Source organism: Rhipicephalus microplus, chromosome 7, assembly GCF_043290135.1.
Source record: "Rhipicephalus microplus isolate Deutch F79 chromosome 7, USDA_Rmic, whole genome shotgun sequence".
In the NCBI taxonomy this organism is placed as follows: domain Eukaryota; kingdom Metazoa; phylum Arthropoda; class Arachnida; order Ixodida; family Ixodidae; genus Rhipicephalus; species Rhipicephalus microplus.
Genome location: NC_134706.1, coordinates 102,923,758 through 102,946,127, shown reverse-complemented (window position 1 = coordinate 102,946,127; position 22,370 = coordinate 102,923,758). Strand labels below are relative to the sequence as shown.

Here is a 22,370-nt window from a genome sequence, read left to right as displayed (position 1 = left end):
CAAGAAGCAAAGGCAACAATATCAGGAACTCCATTTGACCGTTCTTAATAGCCTGCAGTAGTAACTGACCCACATAGCAAACAGAATACGTAGGTACACGTCAACCGAGCTCGCATACTGCAAGAATATTGCGCAGGCCAGATGCGAGAACACATATCGACTCGCTGGCAGCGACCACTACATCATTGCCATCCAGGTACAGACATCCTCTGCCAAGAGAGCACAAAAAGCATTTGCTCTAATCATGGAGTTGGCCGAAATTTAGAGCAGTGCGCGAAAGCGAAGCCTTGGAACACATAACAAACCCCAAAAAATAAACAGCCTCACTAAACGACCACGTGCGACGCACAACGCATGAAAGTAAAGCTGCAGAGGAAACGCCTGCCTCAGACTTTCGTCTTCTCCACATGTGGGACACAGACGCGAGCCTTTGGGCAGATGACAGAAGCTATGCTGCAACAAGAAACTGCGTCAGCGCATACAGACACTCTCTGAAGAAATTAAGAGACAGAGAACCTTGCTCACCCGCCAACAATGGGACCAGCTGTACAGCGGACTCAATGAACAAGTAGACAACAAGAAGACGCGGTGTCTGCTACTTCACTTACTGGTTATCGACGACTCAAGAACACCCAAACAGCACAGACTTAAGCGACCTGTCAACGAACACCGCGGATCAGACGAAAATTTATTTACCGACCTGGCGGCCAAATACATCAACCGAGTCCACCAACCAGCGAAACAACTACCACCCTATGAAGGTAAAGCAAACCCAGCTCTTGATGTCGACATCACAGAATCCGAAGTGTATGCAGCCATTTTGAAGCTTCGCACAACTTCGGCAGCAGGGCCAGGTGGCGTCTCAAACAAAACAATCCGGAACCAAGACGCAAGGTCAGCAACTGCTCTCACTAATTACTTCAACGACTGCTGGCATGCCAGCATTATAACAGAAAAATGGAAGCATAAGGAAATAGTTTTTACACCAAAGCCCAGAAACAAAGTAGATTTAGCAAATCTTCGCCCCATATCGTTAAGTTCAGGCCTTGGCCTGGCAAACTATTTGAGCACGTGGTCCTGGCTCGGTTAGAAACACTTGTAAAAGAGCAAGACTTTCTTCCTTTCAACCTTGCTCAATTTTCGCGCCAGCTTATTTGTTCAAGACGCCCTGTTAAAAATCTACCATGATTTATTGAAAGGCCCTGTACGTGCGGGTACGCGAAAAATGCTAGGCATTGACTTAAGCAAGGTGTTTAATAATGTGAAACATAAAGCGGTAGCCCAGAACTTGGCTTCGACAAACCCTAGCGAACGATTTGCAACTACGTGTGCTCCTTTTTAGAAGGCCACACTGGGGAACCTTTCCCTTAATAACAGCAACGCCACGAAGCGACTTGCCCTATTTTACAAGGGCACACTAAAAGCGGCCGTTTTTTTTCACCTTTTCTTTTCAGCCTTGTCATAACTGAACTACCGCATAAAGCAGACCGCATACCCAACATGCGACACACCCTATAGGCGGACGACGTGATGGTATGAACCACTACCAGCTTTGGGGTCTAGAGTGCTCAGTGGAGAAATCTCAACTCCTTCTTCTTCTTTCTCCTGACTACGCCACGTCTAAACACCCGCCACTACAATTCATCACTCTCGAGATCGCCGGATCCGAAATACCAATAGTGCAGCACATGCGCTTTTTCGGCCTTCACGCGCAAGCCAGCAGGTGTAATACTGTCGCACTATAGAGGCTTGCTGTCACCGTCTCTCAGACAGCCCGTCTATTAGGAATGAAGAGGGCATACAAGAGAAGCATTTTGTTCAGCTGTTAAACGCCTTCGTAACCACTGGAAGCACTCCCGCCTTACCGTACCTAAAGGCTGCAATAAAAAGTAGACAGGTTTATGTGCACAATCCGCAACATCACCTTAGGCGTGTCCCGCACCACATCGTGCGCGCACCTCGTCAGCCTTGTCATTCACAATACAATAGACGAACTTATCTAAGCTCACCGAACTGCACGAATTGAAGGATTGCGCGGTAGTGAAACCGGAAGATGGATACTCGAACGTATCGCCATTCTGTCGTCGCCAAGCGGACAAGACTTGATCTCGCCCACACCCCTCATTAGTCAGCACTTCATTGCGCAGCCCTTGAGAAGAACATGCTTGCCGGCATTCATGACGGTAGACAATCTTCCGGCACCAGATACCTTCATAGTACCTATGGTACAAACACACTGGCCCACGTTGACGCGGCAAGATACCAAGCCTCCAAAGAGGTCTATGCAATCAATGTCTCGTCGAAACGTACCCCAGTTAATAAAGAGCTTACCACAATGTGTGCCGGCTCCATACGCACACAGGACCCAAACGAGGCTGCAGAGTCTGCCATAGCATTCGACGCCATGGCCGGATTCAAAACTATCATTAATGAACCTAAATCTGCCATCATCCTATTTGCCCGTGGCACTGTTATCGTAACCAGCCACAGCGCGCATACTCCGTCGTCGGCCACAAGCGGCACGCAATGCCTCAGGAAACACTGCTGCCAGCAGCACCGACAACGACGATCCGCGTTTATTCTAGCTCATCCGTGTCCCAGCGCACGCAGGGAACCCGGGTCACGAAGCCGCCCACAGACAAGCTCGAGGACTTGTACACCGAGCGGTGGGCCAGACTTCGGGCCATCATACCGAAGCAACCGAACCATTCACCACCTTTCACGACATCACGCTGCTCCCTCTTCAGTGCTTCTGTTGAGGTATTGTCAATTTTGTTTCATTTGCAAACACGTAAATTGTTGGGAACTGTCAAAGAATGGTAGTGTAAACGCATGTGCTTTTTTTCGCAAGGCCTCGTGTGCCGTGAGACACACGTTGCAACGCAAAAAGCTTTAGCTGCGGGAGCTAACGGATGTGACGAGCCCGCTAAGCGAAATTGCACGCGCATAGCGCAGGCCACATCGCTCAATGTAGCTTATCTCCATCAGTCTAACATGACAGCAAAATCAATTACCAGCAGCTTGGAACATCAGTGGTTACACTGTCACGGCTGCTTAATGAAGAAAGCGTTCTTCTTCAAGCGGCCATGGCGCTGCATTTGCAGCTCCTCTTTAACCAGGGCAACCGATCACATTGTCATGGTGCGTATTGTGCTAGTCATGTCTCCGAAAAGGTACCAGTTATAACAGGTTGGTTATGTTGAGCAGCAAATTTGCTCTACATGTTGAGCAGCAAATCTGAAGGGCGTGGATATTTACCAAACAAGACATGTGAATTATCTCTACTTGTTAACCAGCCACAAGTGCTACAAACGGCTATCAAAGGAAAAAAAAGACTATCGGCAGCAACAGCTGACAATCTGTGGCTGCTTGCTAATATCTGCACGTCATTTGGTGCCCGGAAGCCGTTCGTCACTGTCGAATCAAAACGCAATTGTTATTTGGAAAGGTATATTCTGTCAGTCTTGACTGAGTGACTTGTATACATGATATTGAATGGCGCGTTTTTTGGAGAAATGGTCGTTTTACAACACAAAAAGCAGGTTCTGGCGTGGCGTAGTGGGTCGCATACTCTGTTAGAGATTAGGAGGTAGCAAGTTTGAATCCAGTCAAGTACTGTTCTACTTTTTCAATGTTTATTTTCTATTTTTATTGTAAAAGAACGTTATTTTTCTGGTATATTTATGTATTTATTTATGGCAAATGAGCGCCCCCATTTTATCCGTGGGAAGCCATTTTGCGCATAATACTGGGACGCTGCCGCTCTAGCGTCCCAGTACTTGCGCTGGGATGCACTGGTACCAGCACCATACTGGGCCTATAATCAGGCATGGCGTAGACGCTGGTACCCAGTAACACTGTTTTTTGCAATAAGGCATACAGCTATTCCAATAGGCATGATATTGTATTGAGTAATTTAGTCTTGCTATTGCAAATTAGCAGTGATATACATGGTAGTAAATGACTCTAAGGCAGGGTTGTACGCGTGAGCTTCATTGAGGCATTGCGGCTTCAAGCTGTCGCGTAAAAGATGTGATCTCTGGAATAATTTTGTGTGATTGAAATAAGATGTTTGTGCTTCGAATGGCAGTCTGCACAGTAATTGTGCTAAGAGCATTACTTTACCGCCATGAAACGCGCAGCAGCAGAGCAAAACGCGAACATATACGGAGTCAAATGAAGTGTGAGCAGCGGACCGGGTTATCGGCCAGTACAAGTCTTCTGCTGCCGCCATTGGAAATGGGCAGGCTCACCAGGTTATGCACAGTTAAGCAGCTGTTTTCTTGTGATTTGGCCCCTGGAGCACCACCTTAATGGTTTTCACTGAGATCAATCAATTTGTGCTGCTGCAGTTTCTCGAGCTAAAGCAGCTCACACTCGCGTGATGGAAGCGGGCGCTTGAAGCTTTTTGACATGAGTTTTCAGGTGCTTTCCCAGAGATAGATCGCAGTAAATCTTCAACGCCGATGCCTCGAAGTGTTTCTTGTGCGGGCGCCAAATGCGGACGGGGAACTGAAGCTAAAGACAGCGAATCTGCGACCTTAGTTGTTCGCCTCTGTATACGCTCCACTCTCATGCGTTGAATTCTCGGCAGCTATGTGGGCAAAGGGCGAATAAAGTAGCTAGGCACCAATGGTCGTGCGTAGAAGTTAGCCCCGGCTGTATCGTCTAAGGACACGAAAACGAACCCAGTTTGCCCTGAAACACGCTGAACTGTGTACGTTTTCTGGGTCGTTAATCCGGCTCTCAACGCCGCTGCCGTTACCAAACTATTTTGAAATTTGCGTCATCAGTACAATCGACAGCTATTTCTGTGTTGCTTGCTTTCTATGAAAGTGAAGTGTGGGCCTGCATTACGTAGTTGGCAGGCAGAAAGTCCGATCTAACGTTGCCTATACTTGCGCAAGGGCGTTTTTTGACGGGCCGTCCCTGCAAGTGAAACCATAATATGCATGTATTGCACGCAGACCCAGTCTGCAGCATGCACACGCCGCAATGTGTGGGCTGTGTGCCTTCAGATAAATTATGACGCTTGGCGTCTTGGCTTGTCTTGGTCACGTTGAGGTAATCAGACCGACAGAGGCCACGCAGGTTCCAGCAATTAAGATTTATTCGCCAGCTGTGTCTGTAGGCATCTAACCATGAGCAGCTGGGCGGGACGCACTCATTTTACCCCTGGGCTTTTCTGGTATGCGGAAGTATAAGATAGCAATCATCTGCCTAACGCATCAGGTTTTTGACTATCCTCACCATTTGTTACACTTCTCCGTTCAACTGCGAAAAATGAAGGCTGCTGATGGCGTGCCAGAAGCCACAGGACTCTTCAAAGGCGGTATTCCCTCGCATCCAGCTGAGAACTGTTGTCGCTGTGCACCAGCCTCGGAATCCCCTGTCGGGAGAAAACTATGGTAAAGGCGTTGATTACCGCACGTGCTGTGGTTGAACGCAGGCTAAAGGCGTCCGGTAAAGCGCGATGGGTTATCTACCGGAAGGGCGAAGTCTTGGACATTAAGCTGAAAAATTAACGATGCTGTGCTCTTCTCTTGGCAGAGTAGGAGTGTGTGAAGACAACACGGACTCCAAACGCTGTACTCTAGTTTCTGTGCACGTGGAGCAGTTGCACACCAACTTTCCCAGGCAGCACGCCGCCGTTGGACCAATCTTGGACCAACATCGGCTAACATCGGCACCGACGTCGGGCCGACGTCGGAAGTGCAACTTCTTCCAATGTCGGGCCGACGTTCAAGCCAATGATGGGCCGACGTTTTGCCGATGTTTTAGCCAGTATGCAACCAACATTGGGCCGACGAAGGCCCATCGTATTGCCGACAAAGCTGCCAATGTTCGGCCAACATTGGGCCATATTTCAGCCAATCACATGCCAATTTTACGCCGATGTTTGCTGCACGACGAATATTGGCTACGGATGTACGACCGACATTGGACGAATCCAGGGCCACATTGCAGCCAATCAAATGCCGTTATTACACCGATGTTTCCTGCACGACGAATATTGGCTACTGATTGGCTTGCCATTATGTAACCATTATTAGTAGGGAATTTTTCTTACCGGAAGATTTAAACAATATGCCTCGATGACCCGCTCTTGTAGCTTTGCAGCCCTGTATACTTGGGTCAACAGAAAATTGAATGCTGAGAACTGAAAGCAGTTACTCGATCTATTTTATCTTTTATACCTCATTCCCTTTGCTAACACTAGAAGTGTAGTTTATTTTTTTACCAATTTATCTTTTGCAATAGCGAGTGCTTTATTTGGTACTGGTATTTGGTACAGCAGATCGAAAAAAGTCGTTAGGAAGTAAATGTTGAAAGCGTATGTCCCCCACTTGCAATCCCCACATATGTCCCCCACATGGTAATCGAGAATATTCATAGTTTAGAGCATTTTTTTGCAACTAAAACATGGTGATGGTGCTTCCGAATCAGCATTAGCTAGCCGAACAGTGCACCACCGACAGTCTGCAGACTATTCATTCTTTGTTTTTTTTTATTTATTTGGTACAACAAAAAATGTATACATTGAAAAATATATATACACAACTAAAAAAGGCCCGCTCTACTGCAGGTCAGGTTGCGTTGGGGGCACAGTGACAGTGGTGCTGTCAAGGCCCTGGCTGCTGTGGCTGGGCAGGAAGCCAGCTGCCGCGAGCAGCCGATAATCTGCACTCTGAGAGTGGGGATCATCGGGCTGCTCCACAACAAATGCTTCTCTGAAGCGCCGCTTCCTGCCCCCACAGCGATCACCAGACCCTGGCAGCCACCTCTTAATAAAGTTGAGGGCCTCCGCCTGGTCGCACCCTGCTTTTTGGCAGATGACATCTGCATACAAGAACAGAAATACCATAGTACACATGAAGCACTGCAGTACAGAGAATACACAAGGGTACACACACATAAAACAATGAACAAGTCTAACCTGTCACTAATCTACAGAGCCTCAGGTTCACAAAGGCCCTTTTCCCTTTTATGCCATGAAGGCTGTACAGCACTTGCACGTCATGTGCCAATACAGCCTTCATGGCATTCACACCAATTTCTCGGAGGCCACGTCCCCCAATCTGCAGGAGGTGCTTGCACTGTAAAAAAAATGCAAGAAGCATAGATGGGGTGAACGCAACAGCACATCGAAATGTTTTCATGATAAAAATCTGCAAGAAGAGGACACTGAAAACAACTTGAATTTTTGGGCATCACAACATTTCATTGTTTTTTTACGCTAACTTCAACTCACTTGACCTAAAATGGTTTCCACATCAGCCCTCTCACACTCAGTGTGAGAACCTTTCAGAGTCCTTCTCTGAATGCAGTTTCGCTGTTATGAAATCAAATACAACACTGTTATAACCCTTAATGAATATTGATTCTAGCTATGAAATAGTATAATTACTTTGTACAGTGCTCAAATTCCAATACACGTTTCTTCGAGGTTACAATGTCTTTGCCTGAATGTTGACCAGGAGTAGCTTCTACAGGTGAAAAACGATAAAATATGTGGAATTCAAAAAGAAGCTTGGACATGTTTTTAATCAATGCATTGTAAGCAGAGAACAACAAGATAAATGAACATGATCAAGGTGTACTAAGAGGCAACCTTAGAGCGACCAAATCTTGGTCATAGATGAAACTGATAGAAAAATAAAGGTCGCACTAGATGGTCGCACCATTTGCTGTTTATATTTTTCTGTGATAGCCAACAAAGAGGCATGTCGCTATAGAAATCTCATTACAATAAACAAAGGTGCATTTTTCTTCACACTGCGAAATTGGGTGCATGTTAGATTTTTAAAAAAGTAAGAAATCGGCTAACACAAGGCAGGGTGAACTGTAGCTCAAAGTAGAGAGAGCCGCAGCGGACACGAAATAGGGTGATAAATGAACAAAATTACTGAATGTCTGTTTTAAGCAGGCTATTGCTAGTCACTGCCCATCAAACACACGATGCCGCCTACATCGTCTGCTAGCTTAGGACAGTTCACTCGGACTTCACAGACTATAGTAAATACAGTCGAATCTCATTAATTCCAACACACTTAATTCGAACTGACGCTGTGGTCCTATCAAAGCTATACCGCGCTCCGAAAACGCTCTCAGCACCCCGCCCAATCCTGCGGTGGCACTTCAGACACCTCATCGCTGTGCTTGAAGAAGAAAATGAAGAAAAGGAAAGAAAAGACTGCGGTGGAATGTTTGCCAAATGCCAGTCTGCGACATTCCTGTGCCCCGCTTCGGCTTTTTCCGTCCCTGCCACGTAGAGACCCTTCTCCTCTTAACACTGCGCATGAAGAAAAAGAGGGGAAAAAAAGCTGTCGCAGAGAGTTGGCTCTCTCATGCCGATCTGCAACGCGCCGGTGTCACGCTTCCCTGTTTTTCGTTCCGGCTATGTAGAGAAGAGACTCTTCTCCTTTCAACACCGCGCATGAAGAGAGAAAAAAAAAAAAAGCTGCCGCGGAGTGTTTCTTTCTCGAATGCCGATCTGCTTTTCTCCAGGTGGAGACGCTCCTCCATTCTCATCATGCGCTGGCCACGCTCCGGCTGCAGCGCAGATGGTAACAGTGGAAACACAGTTGTCTTCGAAGAGTGTCAGCACTGGACATTGCCGCGCGCAACTTCTTTTGCCAGGAGAATACTGAAGCCGAAGTACAAATGCTTTGCAAACTGCACGCAAAACTTGTTGACTCGTTGCAAGGCCAACATGTACAGACATGTATTGACTACTTTAATTAATGACGGATTTCCTGTAATTTGTGAATAAAACTTCTCCATGCACATGCATCACTGCATGGTGAGCCCTCCGCTCGTTTACCGTATTTACTCTATTCTATCGCGCCCTCGATTGTAACGCGCGCCCGGTTTCCACGACAAAAAAAAAAAAAAAAACTAAGACATCGGTTGCAACGCGCACCCTTTTTTCTCGTTGGCCCGCTTGATCACACCACTCGCGAAAACGACTCTTTTTGAGAGCGTCTTCTGTTTAAATATGAAACGGGGGAAGCTTATGCCTATCTGACGTGCAACAGAGCATTGCTGTCACTCTAGTTTTACCGTGGCCCGATGTCAGTACACAAACTTGCTTCGCCCCCTTCTCCTAGACGGTTGTGGTACCAGGCATGTCGAAGTAAAGAGGCGTGTGATCGGCATTCCCGATTTGCCCAAGCAGGTAGCCGTTGTTGTGCCGCAAGTTTAGGAGGAACCTCTGAAGACTCTGAAGCTTTTCTTCGTACTCCTCCGGCAACTTCCGGCATATGCCCGTTCGCCTTCGGAGGGAAAAGCCTTTTCTCTTCATAAAGTTCGTTAGCCAGCACCTGCTCGCTTTAAAATGGCTCTGCATTAGCCCTTTTTCTAAGGCTAACTGCATAGCCTGCACTTGGAGCAGTTCTGTCGTCACGGGCCGCTGTGCCGCTCACTGCTTATTCACATACTCGCCGAGCAGCTGTTCAATTTGTAGAAACCGACCCTGCTGTGGTCCACTGAAGCCTTTGCGTGAATCTTTGCTGTCGACAATATTCTGCTTTTGTTTCCGCCAGTCCCGCACGCACGTTTCAAGAACTCCGAATGACCGCGATGTGGCCCGATTTCTGTCCGTTCCGGCACACGCGACGACTTTTCTTTTAGAAGCAGCATTGTGGTGCACTCATCGAGTTTTTGGAGTCGGCCCTACCATGCCGTCGATGCTAATGTACTACAAGATGACGAACTCCTCAGCACACGTATGAAGTGCCGCGCATGGGAAACACATAGGCAGAAATGACCGACGCGCCATGCCGACGCACGTAGGGGGCGGCCATTTTGTAAGTGGCGATGGATATAGAATGACCATATTCATTTTTTTTTTCGTACTCGATTCTAACGCACATGCGATTTATGAACTCTCTTAACCGGAAAAAAGGTGCGTGTTAGATTCAAGTAATTACGGTAACTTTCATTATTTTGAACTTCTTTTAATTTGAACAAATTTTCTGGCCTCTTTGAGTACGAATTATTCATATTCGACTGTAGTACAGTGGCTCATGAGATAACCTGACTAGTTTGTTTCCCGAAACACAGTATCTTAAAGCAGTACTAAATTTCTGCATGTTACATAGGCATATTAAAAATCAAGAAATATACACCAAAGCCGCAGCCACAGCTTTACTCTGCGTAGCTGCCTCTGCTGCCTCCACTTCTCCAATTGTACCAGCAGGCAGCCGGGGAAGGTCAGAGGGGCGCTGTGCTGGCTGGGCGTGCTGAGGCACGGACAAGAGCCGTACCTTGTGCTTCAGCTGTCGCACCTCCTGCAGAACCTGTCTTTGTTGCTGCCGGATGCCAAGTTGGATCCGCAGGATCCGTAGCAATAGAGCTGAAACATACAAGAGTACATACCATATTTACTCGCACAATTTGCATCCTCACATAATTTGCTCACCAGTATAATTAGCCAGCCTGCTTTACTACAAGAAACTTTTCGCTCGCATACTTTGCCCTCCCCAACCAGCCCGAGCCACCTTGCCAGCACACACACAGACACATTTGACTTCATGATGCTCTGGTCAGGCACATCTCTTGTCGAGCAGGCGAGTGCAGTCTTACACAAAATGGACTGAGTGCAAGGTCCCTTCTTCCATGAACTTTTATGCTTTCCCTAGAATATCGAACTTGAAAACTGAAACCTGTTTATGTGTAGTCCGAAATGCCTAAAGGTTTGCCTCCTATCTTCCCACCTCTTCCACGGCAAGAATGTATTCCCGAGACACAGCACAGATGTTGAACGCGTGCAAGGACCTGTCACATCAACTAGATGAGACAGGTTTTCGCACTCATTTTTTTTTTTCGGTTTCGCCATCTGGCCATTGCGTTTTTACCGTTCCTTGTGATAGGCTACAATAATTATATACGAGGAAGATTGCTGTTATAAAGCTTACCGAAGAAAACTGAAACCGTGCTACCGCTAAGCACCTCAGCGTGGAGTTCTTCGACATGCAATATTCAGTATGGGAGCCAGCAGAAAAGTGCGTTGAATAAGACTTAGCATAGAAGCTTGGGTGTGTTGGTTAGATATCGGAGGGAACACAACGCAATAGAAGACTGGGACAAGGAATGGACACACACACACATGAAGGGCGACACACACAGCACTGTGTTGGCATCGCGCTTCCTTGTCTGCATCTTACTTTACGTTGGGTTCCCGACAATTATTGGAGAGTACTTATGTTCTCTGGTATAACCCTGTCGTGGGAACTGGTTTTTGTGAGCACTGTTCGGAAGAACTTCAAGAAAATGGGGGCATTTGAACAGGCTTAGCAAACAAATGACAATCCGCTTTGAGACAGCTGCGACAGCGCCTGCAACATATATTCCCAGTTGAGCTTTTAGGCCAGCGATTCCTACTAGCTTCGCACATGACCGGATTGACAAAAAAAGTACACATAATACGCGAGTATATACCGCATTTGACTCTGTAGCTTTGATGAACCAGGCAGATACACAAATTTATCCAAAACTCCATTGATTCTGTTGCAAAATTATTCAACAAACAAATTGCGATATTATCCATGTTACTATACGATTGTGGCACTTTACCATTGCAGCTTTCCAGGAGGCACACATAGTGCAGCGTTAGTTCACCACTCGCAGTTAATTGTATGCAGTAGGTTGCTCACAGCAACTGACTGCATGCAATGGTGAACATCTTGCATGCTTGCACCGCTGTTTCAGCATGCTGGCTGCTTCCCATACGGCTATCAATTGATGTTCACAAAATTGGGAAGATGAAGAAAGACTACACAGTGCCCTCTGCCCACCCTATACTCCAAACCTCCAGCCAACAAACAAACAAAAGAAACAGAAGTATGCAAATTAATATTATTCCTAATGCAGCTGGAATGGAGTGTAGTTTTCACCAATTCTGTGTGTTAAGTCAATATGGAGTGAGTTAACTCCATAAAGTAGCTTTTCTCATAACAGTGTTCACTCTATTGTAACACAAGGAGTGACTTTATAGCATCTAGAAGGAAAAATAGAATCTTCAGTATTTGATAGAAATGTGAGGCTCTACCTTAAAACAACAATAATCTGGAAAAAGAACTCATTACATTCGAAAAAAAAAAAAGGTAGCACAGTTGATCCCCTTTACAAGAGACACTGATGTAACAGACAAACGGGGATAAGAGGCACCAGTGTGCAGGCTGACATTTGGCCCATCATGCATCAAGCACTCCGTAGATGCGCCTGTGCAGCCGGGAGCCCTGCAGTCAAGCATGCTGAGCAAGACTGTTGACCACTGTACAATGACACATTGCCACAAAACTTCAAAACTTCATTTCACAGACTTCTGCAAAAGCTTCTTACACTCTTGCATAATTTTTGCACAAGCTTCTCTCATTCTTGCGTGATTTTCGTCAGAACATATAAGTGTTGGAAGTTGTATGTCCCCAAAAACTTGCACAATACAAATAGCATACATTAAAGTCTATCACTTAATACATGCATAGTGTAACAATGAAAGGAAACTCACGCATGATTTGCTCCGAGCCTTCCCCGTGCGGTGCCTCCTTGAGCCTTGGAGAGCACTGTACAGCTAGAGCAAAGTAGCATCAATCCAGTGTTAATGGCAGGTTAACAAGACAACAAAACTAACCCCCATATTCATAAACGCTCCCCGACTCGACTTTCACCCTTCACTTGACAGAGTTGAGCACTGTGCCGCTGCTCGTTTGAAAGCGACGCTGCGCTACTCGAGAATCACAGCAGATTATTGCTGACATGCAGCAATTTTCTCTGCTTAGAGACGGCGCTCCCATCAGCCATCTCAAGTGAAGGTGAAGCGTTGAGTAAAGGGACGTTCTAGCATACGGGGGTAAGATTGGTTGCAAGAACACTACAATAGACACACTTAATTTTTACACTTCATCTATATTGTACAGCTACACACATTCTGCATCCTTATAATGCAACATATACATACAGGCTTATAAAGTAAACACTGTAGGCTGCTCAAATAACACCTACACAAAAAAATTACCCAAAAGTGGCCATGCGCAAAGTACTTTTATTTGAAACTCACAAAACTTTTGCGGTGATGGAGAATAAATAAGACAGGTTACGCTTGGAGGCACATGAGACCTTCGCAGCTTTCATAAAGTACAAAAAACAATATGGTATGTGTGTGTGTATGTACGCATGAAGCTTCAGCCTTTACATACGGTTTCTTGAAAGAATCGACTATGAATTTTATGGCACCTGTGTCCTTCAGCGCAATTGAAAGCCTGCTGATCAGTGTGCGCAATTGTGGAATAGTTACATGGAAAATGGCGTGAAACACCTAAAATCAAATTTTTCTAGCTAGGAAATATGCAGCTGTGTATACACAACACATGCTGCAAACAGTGGGAGGTGACCACAAGAGTGATTTGAGTGTAAGCGGCAGTATTCCGCATTCATGCACCCCGCCATTTTCAACTGTTGCCCAAAAACAGCACCACTTCAGCGTGCTACTTTTTTTTTTACATCATAAACAGCACGGAATACAGCGAGGATGAAAACAACATATGCAATTAAATTTTGAGCACTATTTATGGTGCGCATGATTGATTGATTGATATGTGGGGTTTAACGTCCCAAAACCACTATATGATTATGATAGACACCGTAGTGGAGGGCTCCGGAAATTTAGACCACCTGGGGTTCTTTAACGTGCACCTAAATCTGAGCACACGGGCCCACAACATTCCCGCCTCCATCGGAAATGCAGCCGCCGCAGCCGTGATTCGAACTCGCGCCCTGCGGGTCAGCAGCCGAGTACCTTAGCCACTAGACCACCGCGGCGGGAATGGTGCGCATGAAAAAAAAAAAAAAGAAAAGGCCTTTGTACAACGACGGATTCATAATTTGCCTTCACGGACCTTCTGTTAGGCTGCACCACATACAGATTTTTTGTGGCTTTCAAAAGAGATTTGAAAAAAAAAATAATAACCGTGTTTACTCTCGTCATGAGCGCACTCACTAAGTCACCCTCATTTCAGTCGCCAAAATTTTGAATTTTTTTTTCTTCCACACATTAAACACACACCTTACGTTCATCCGCTGAAGTCCCACGGGCTCCCCCCCCCTTGCCGCCTTCGCTCGCTGCCACGTGCAATTTTATTTTTGTTTCTATTTGTTCACGGAACGTCCCCTGTCTTTTTTAATTATCTCTTGTAACATACGTGGCATTATCTTGTTCCCGAGGTGCCACAGGTGCTTTGCTATGTAGATGCACCATTAAACTAGTATTTTTGATCAACTGTGCATTTCTGATGTTTACCTTGCAAGTACGTAAAACTGGCATGCTTGTTGATCTACGATACACATGTGGCTTGTCTCACTTTGAAGGAAAAGTTAGCATACAATGGTGTAAATGCTTAGAATTTGAAATATTGAGGCAGCAGCACACCGGAGATGATCATATGGTAAAGAAACAAGTGCTGCCTTATTACTGGCAAGTATGTACAAATAAATTTTGCGAGCTAAAAAAAAGTACAAAAGCACAGCGAGGCTATGATGTGGTTCAACCTGTGGATTCGCTTCATTTATCACGCCATATGATGAAGCTTCCTTTGGTAAAACTGCTCAGATAAAAAAAAAAGTTTGCTGTCCAATACAGCAACTCTACAAAGTGTGCACGTGCATCTCGCAGCGCCTTTTCGTCACTTCCGAAATGCGCCACCAACATGCCCGGGCACCAACCGAATCTATCGCCTACAACTGCCATGTTGTCTCCTCGTGCTTGCACCCGTTTAGTTTTGCCTCACGATGCAAGTTTGAGAAATTATGAGCTGCTAGTGAGGCAAGTTGATTTAGTAGTCCACGCAGAGGGAGCAGAGCTTAGGGTGTTTCTTCGCTGAAAGTTATAACCTGAAATTGAGAACGCACATTCCGATTTTCCTAAAAGTACCAGCGTATTTGGCTGGTGCAGATTAACAAAAGCTACTTGAAGAAACTTTGCAATATTTGCATCTTCAGGTGCAACTTCATTACGGGTAAGTGCCATAGCCAAGTATTTACCTGCAAACAGATATAGCTTACCAAGATACTGTACATACAAACTTGTCCGCAGTTAAAATCATGATGGCGAAGAAGGCGGTTAAAATCGTGATGGCGATCGAGGAGATTTGGTATTTCATTGAAACAAACTATAAAGAATGGGAAACAATATTAGTTCACCTTGAAGTATAGCCGATCGGTTCAAGTTGGGCGTCAGGATTTTTTTTTTATTAGTCAATTAATTCCATACACGGTCTCTATCATGTTCAGTGACTCCACTGTACATTAGCGTACAACAAAAGCAAAATACAAAGTGAAAAGTGTGTTAAAGCATACGTGAAAAATAAAGTGATGACTGGCATTACCGCGGCACACACCACGCAAAGTCGCTATCTGCCTTGTATAATATTTTCCTCGACTATTTCCACAAATTCCACGACTATTTCCACTACTCTTCACCGGTGTTGCTGGCGGCCCCGATCTGGATGAACACGCCCCTGCGTCATCTGCCACTATCTGACGGTGGCATCCTTTCCATCGTCACCTGGTCCACAACACTGCGGGCGACTGCAGCGACGCAAGAGCATATAAAGACCACGGAATTCTCCTGTTCCTTCAGTGGGCACGGTGGAGCGGCAACGATGCGGTCGCTCAGAAATCCGATTTTGCTTTTTGTGCAGGTCAGTAAACCTCCTTCTCTCTACTGTAAGCGAACCAGTAACGTCTGTCTGCTGCTCCTACCGTGCCCAAGTGTCATATTTGAATGTGTGTGCGAATGCGTGCATGTCACAAAGCTTCTACTATGTTGTGGAGACGTTGAACTAAACCCTGGCCCTGCAAATACTAACAAAGAAATACTAGACGCGATCGCTAAGCTATCTGAAAAAGGTGATCACCGTCACGATGAGCTAATGGAAGCTCTTGCCGACCTAAAGACTAAACAGGAGGCATTAGCGCAAACTGTTGCTGATTTAACGGAAAGGTTGTCGGCGGTGGAAGCTTTCGTCGAGTCATGCGACGGATCTGCAGTAGTCAGTGATGTGCCACGTCTAATCGCTGAAACTGTCAAGGTGCAAGGCCAGACACTCAGTGCCCGACTGGACGATCTTGAAGACAGGTCCAGACGAGAGAACGTATTGTTTTTTGGTATATCGGACAGCCCTAATGAGACGTGGGCTCAGTCTGAAGGCCATGTTCGTGATCTACTCTCCCGACACCTTGACATGCACATTTCTGACTCCGAAGTTTCCCGAGCACATAGGTTAGGAAGTTACGCCGCTAAAAAAGCTCGGCCAATTATCGTCAAATTTTCGTCATTTAAGGTTAGAGATGCTATCCTGATGCAGAGACAAAAATTCAAAGGAACTGGTGTATCAGCTAGCGAAGATTTTTGCAAAAGCACGCGAAACTCAAGGAAGAAATTAATGGAATTTGCTAAGGCAGCCGGGCAACCGTATTTGCTACGCGTTAACAAACTGGTCATGAACAAGAAAACTTACGTTTACTGCGCAGAAAGCGACAGCGTTCGCGAAATCAATTCACCCCAAGCTAAGGACAAAGAACCCTCTCTACCTGCACGTGCTGACACTTCTAGCACCTCATAGCTACGCCCGTCTCGTTGCTGCGCAGGAAACGCTTCTTTTTTCTTTTCTAATGTGCGCAGCGTCCTGAATAAACGCGTCGAACTGTCTTCTGCTATTGATTCCTGTTCCGCTGATATTGTTGGTCTGACAGAGACTTGGCTTTCTACAAAAGTAAGAAATGAAGAAATATTGGATTGTGAGAAGCACTACAAATTTTACCGATGCGACCGCGATTACCGGTCTGGTGGGGGTGTTCTGCTGGCGGTTGCCGATAATCTTGCCTCTCATATTATTCCTGTTATGTCTTCACTTGAACTTGTTTGTGTTCGCGTGCTCATTGATTCTCGCGAAATAATATTTTGTATTTGCTATCGATCACCAACTGCATCATCATCCTTTTGCAATGACTTGCATGATGTTGTCAATCAGCTGTTCGTCAGATACCCGAGATCACCTTTGTTCATTCTTGGCGATTTCAACTTTCCCGACATCATGTGGGAAAGAGACCCGGTTACCTTAAAGCACAACTCAGGTGAAAGTAGGGAATTTTTGAATTTTTGTCACGACTTCAACTTTACCCAGCTTGTTGACTTTCCTACTCGCGTTACTCCCACTTCCGCTAGCGTATTAGATCTAGTACTTACCAGTACACCTGACCTAGCTTCACCCTTCACTCATCTACCGGGAATTAGCGACCATTGCATAATCCACTTCACAATAAAAGCACGGGTTTCCATCAAGAAAAGAACAAAAATTATCCAAGACTATAGCAAAGCGGACTTTCATGGAATGAATACAGAGTTACAATCTTTTGTTGACCTATTCTTTGCTGGTTTTGAGCAGCGATCTGTTGAACAGAACTGGCTAGACTATAAGAACAAACTGCTAGCCCTAATTGACCGATTTGTACCTAAGAGAAAAGTTTCATCGAATCCTCGTTCTCCGTGGTTCAATAACACGTTGAAACGCATGCGCAATAAAAAGAAGCGGCTATTCAGACGCGCCAAATCAACAGCCAGAACAGACCATTGGTCTTTTTATCAGACATTTAACAGAGAATTCTGTACTGCGCTTTCGAAAGCCAAAAAAGTATTTTTCGATGAAACTCTTCCTTCGCTGCTGCGCTCTAATCCACGTAAGTTTTGGAGCATCATTAGCGGAACTACAACGCGACATATCCAATTAATACAGTCTGATGTCCCAGTCGCTCTTAGCGAGTGCTGCAACGTTCTGAGTAATGTATTTGCTGCACACTTTCAGAACAGCATCCCAACTATATTTCCACAGTTAACAAGCACCGATTTCTTGCCAATGGACCCTATTATCATTGATGCAGTTGGTGTCGAAAAACTTGTTGGAAACTTGACAGTGTCATCATCAGCTGGTCCAGATTGCATTTCGTCAAAAATGTTGAAGTGTACTCAAGTCTATTCTTCTTTAATATTGTCAAAACTTTTTGAACAGTCATTACAGACGTCCACACTGCCATCTGACTGGAAGACTGGGAAGGTGGTCCCTGTGCATAAATCTGGTGATGTACATTCCCCCAATAACTACCGTCCCATATCGTTAACATCCATTCCAGTGAAAATCTTAGAGCATGTCATTTACTCGCACCTCATTGAATTCCTTGAATCTAATTCCTTCTTTAGCATTTATCAGCATGGCTTCCGTAAGACAGTTTCATGCGAAACACAGTTGCTGTGTTTTACTAACGACTTGTTTATTAACGCAGATCTTGAATTTGATACTGACTGCATATACTTAGATTTCGCTAAAGCATTTGACTCCGTTTCACACGCACTAATCATTTTCAAACTTACTCAGCTTAACATCGACCCCAATGTACTTACATGGATTAAAGAATTCCTCTCTAACCGCAGCCAGTACGTGACAGCTAATAATTTTTGTTCACCTAATTCCGCAGTATCATCTGGTGTACCGCAAGGGTCCGTTTTAGGGCCACTCCTTTTCTTAATTTACATTAATGATCTTCCTTCTTGTGTTTCTTCTTCTACTGTCCGACTCTTTGCAGACGACTGCGTCCTCTACCAGAAAATAACCAGTCATGTCGATCACCTTAACCTTCAACGCGACCTAGATAGCATATTCGCATGGTGTAACACATGGTTCATGACACTTAACATATCTAAATGCAAGAGCATGCAAGTTTCACGTCGCACTACCACCCACTGTCTGCGTACTTATTCCCTCAATAACATTCCATTACCATCTGTTGACAATTACAAATACCTTGGTGTTCACATATCTTCTAATCTTTCCTGGAATAAACACACAGAATATGTGATTAACAACGCTAACCGCATGCTTGGTTATCTGCGCCGTAACTTTTCCTCTGCGCCATCGTCACTCAAGTTAACACTGTATAAAACATTGGTCAGACCAAAATTAGAGTACGCATGCGCCATATGGGACCCAACTCATGCCATTCTCATTCAATCTCTCGAAACCACTCAGAATCGCGCAGCACGTTTCATTTTATCGAATTATTCACGTCATTCCAGTGTCACATCCATGAAGAGCACCCTAAACTTGCCTGATCTTTCATTGCGCCGCACATTGTCTCGCCTTAACCTTTTTCACAAAATCTATCATTATAACAGCCATTTGAAGGACGCCCTGTTTCATCCACCTCGCTTCATATCACCAAGGATGGATCATCGCTTTAAGGTGGGCCTACCATCCTGTCGCACCAGACTATATAATGATTCATTCGTGCCAAGGACAAGCGCCGCCTGGAACCACCTTCCCGCCTCCATCGCCTGTATAACGGACCAAAAAGACTTCAAGCTCGCCATACATGATGCCCTGTAGAATTTTTCTTTTTTTCCTGTTTTCTGTTTTTTTTTAACTTTTTAACTGCACTTACGATTGTTCAAACCACTCCTTTCTGTAGTGCCTTCGGGCCTTGAAAGTACCTTTAATAAATAAATAAATAAATAAATAAATTGCAATCAAAGAGGCTCAAGCTCAACATCAGCACTGTTTAAAACACTTGGGGGGGGGGCATTGCTACTTTGGTGGCATAGGCCGTGACAATATATTCATAATATTATATCTCTTGTAAACTTGCCAAGCTCTGCACGACTAGTTTTCGATGGGAGCAGCTGCGCTTCGCACATCCACTCTTAAAATTGCGGCTCGAGAGATTTTGAGCTTTCACTTGTTCACTTGTTTTTGGGCCAGGCAATTTGTAGTGAAAGCAAGATAATAGGCCCTCATAGGTTGTGGCGGGCAGCCGGTGTACGCCGTGACTGGTATATGTGTCGCACATCTTGATTATCTGGTCTTGTATCGAGTGAACGAGCGAGGCCTTCCTAATCCAATGAGCTCGTTAAAGTAAGACAACAAAAAACCACAATGCTTCCACATCGTTCACAGCAACAGATGACGAGCCCCCAACAAACCGCACTGCAGCACGTGAACTGCCGTAGGTACCCAGGGAGTTACCCGGGCATGGCGGGAGAGGGCGACAACGGCAGAAGTGACATCACAAGAACACTATGTATAAAGGGGACATTTAAAGACTTTTTTCCCATTTATAAACATCGTGCACTGTTCTGTCACAATTCATAGCTCAGAATAGTTGTATTTTGAAAAGGGCACTAATTCATAAGCCCGATGGTTCAAGGATGGGTGCATTTAGGGGGCCCATTCTACGTTTTACTTATGCCCTTCAAGAACTTGCTTACAGGGCCAAAGTCCTGTTTCAGAAAGAACACGCTAGTGCGTGGCCAGCAGTCCGTCAAGCATTAGTGCTGGTGAGATTTGGAAATGCAGCGCATGAGCATCCTCATCTGCTACTTCTCTGCTCATGCTCTCGGGGCTTACTTGCGAGGCACGGTCCTTCGCACTTTTCATTTTCACACTGTAAATCAACTGATACCAACTCTTCCTTCCATTATTTAATAAACCAATATTTCATGGTCACGAGGACGAGCTTAAAATGTTTGCTACATCAGACCTGAACAGCATTTTGAGTCATCGAAACTTGCTAGTTGCAGCGAGCATTATGCGAAAAATATGATGTGCTTTACGGTGACAACTTGCAAAACACTGCAGCAACGATTAAAATCATGCATTTTTTGTGCTCACAGGAAATCCCTGAAGCAGGAGGCACTGGGCTAGATAAATTGCGCAGCTAAAATACGGATGCGCTTTCCAATGCTGTCATGCGTGCAGGCGGAGAAATGGCAGACAAAACTGGGCGCACCCCGATTCTATGCGCATGCGTCCCATTCACAAGCCTCGCTGCCAGTTAGCACCACATGGCTCACTGTCCATGAGCTCGCTTGTTTCCTGTAACAGTGGACCATACGGTACACCTATTTAAAAACGAGGATAGAATGTATATAATGCAGCATCTGATGAAGCCATGACGATGTGTTGCTGATGAAATCTGGAACTCTAGTTAGTACCCTTATTGTTAACCAGCCGACCGACTAGCAAAAAGATTTGCGACTGAAATGATGGCATCTACACCTGCCCTTAAAGGGACACTGAACACAGTTTTTGCCGCCGAGATTTTCAGCCAAAGCAAAAGATTGGGCCATGAAATTCATAGACAATAATAATTTCAAGCAGAAACTACGAAAACATACTGAATTTAATGAACCTTTTACAAAATGCCGCGTCTAGCTCTTAGACACGGCGTTTTCTAAAAGGTCGCGACATTTATTTTTCAAGTTTTTTTTTGTTATTCAAGACAAATCTACGGTGCATTGTTCACAGAAAACAAAATTGCCTCGGTAAGATTTCTTTGCGAGCAGCTTACTAATTTTAAGACAGGCGCGTTGATTCGTGAACTGAAGGATGCGAGTGATCGATCTTGCCTGCTAGTGGCTAGGCGACAAAGGCTTTACCTCATGTCCTGGTGTAGCTAAGTCACGCAAATGGAGCAGAAAATGTGCATTATCATTTATTTCACCTAAATATCACATGTATGTGACTTATTGCCGGTGACAGGTGATCAGGATGAAGTCGACAAGTTGCAAATCTGAACAAGAATTCACTCGAATGAAAAACCAACCTATACTCACGTGCACGGTGAAGTCGAACACGTCGTCCGTCAATGTTGTCGCTGATGCCCGAAGGAAAAGAGAAGAGGACAAGCGACGGGGTCGTCTCTTTCTATAAAGTCGGCGGAACTGCCAGAACGGCCAACACAAAAGGCATCGGGTTGACATTCCTCCATCTGGGCATCAGCCGCTCCACCCGGGCATGCAGCTGCTACTGGTTCTACTACTATCCTCTTCCCCGTGCCTCTTCCTGACATTGCAGTGTTGCTGCCACACTCGCGAACCTTTTTAAATTAAAGCACGCAATCATGTATTATCGTGCGCCATACTAAACTTAAAAACAGTGCGCCGGTACATTAGATCACGAAGCGCGGTCCACGCCATCACAAGAGCAATTAGAGAAATGAAACAAAGAAAACAAAAATGTATAAAATATTTTGTCTCAATACGATCCGCAATTCAGTTTCCTGCAGCGGCTTTTGGCTCTGTATGAACGGCCAAGCCAGTGCCAAGCCAAGCTTGCGTCCCTGATCAGCTGTTTGTTTCCATCGAGAATTCAACAGTGAACTGGCAATTTGTTTAGATGATATTGCTAAAGGGCTTGAAATTGAATATTTCTCTACATACTACTGCTGTACTTTTCCTCTCTGTTTCCTGATCACAGTGATGAGATTGAGGAGGTTACAATTTAGAAAACAGCAAGTGCAGCTCAAGCATTGCTAGTATCGCT

General features: G+C 45.2%; 1 protein-coding gene across 2 annotated transcripts; it reads right to left on the bottom strand.

Annotated features, from left to right (window-relative positions):
- Positions 1-6,494: 6,494 nt before the first annotated feature.
- On the bottom strand, positions 6,495-22,059 carry LOC142767583 (uncharacterized). Of its 2 annotated transcripts, none has more exons than XM_075869547.1 (5): positions 21,662-22,059; positions 12,512-12,566; positions 10,269-10,357; positions 6,938-7,097; positions 6,495-6,840 (listed from the first exon to the last, which is right to left on the bottom strand). In XM_075869547.1, the coding sequence occupies exons 1-5, from the start codon at positions 21,806-21,808 to the stop codon at positions 6,578-6,580; spliced, it is 714 nt and encodes a 237-aa protein (XP_075725662.1). In that variant the 5' UTR covers positions 21,809-22,059; the 3' UTR covers positions 6,495-6,577. The 2 variants fall into 2 exon arrangements, with proteins under 2 accessions (XP_075725662.1, XP_075725663.1); XM_075869548.1 differs by having other exon boundaries at positions 12,512-12,574; positions 21,662-21,801.
- Positions 22,060-22,370: the final 311 nt, after the last annotated feature.

Bases quoted from the DNA above. Each gene is read 5' to 3' on its own strand.
- LOC142767583 (XM_075869547.1), bottom strand. From the start codon at position 21,808: ATGTCAACCCGATGCCTTTTGTGTTGGCCGTTCTGGCAGTTCCGCCGA. The intron at 12,567-21,661 runs GTGAGTATAGGT...CTAGCTGTACAG, and splicing joins TGTTCGACTTCACCGTGCAC to TGCTCTCCAAGGCTCAAGGA. The intron at 7,098-10,268 runs GTACGGCTCTTG...TTTTTTTTACAG, and splicing joins TGCGACAGCTGAAGCACAAG to TGCAAGCACCTCCTGCAGAT.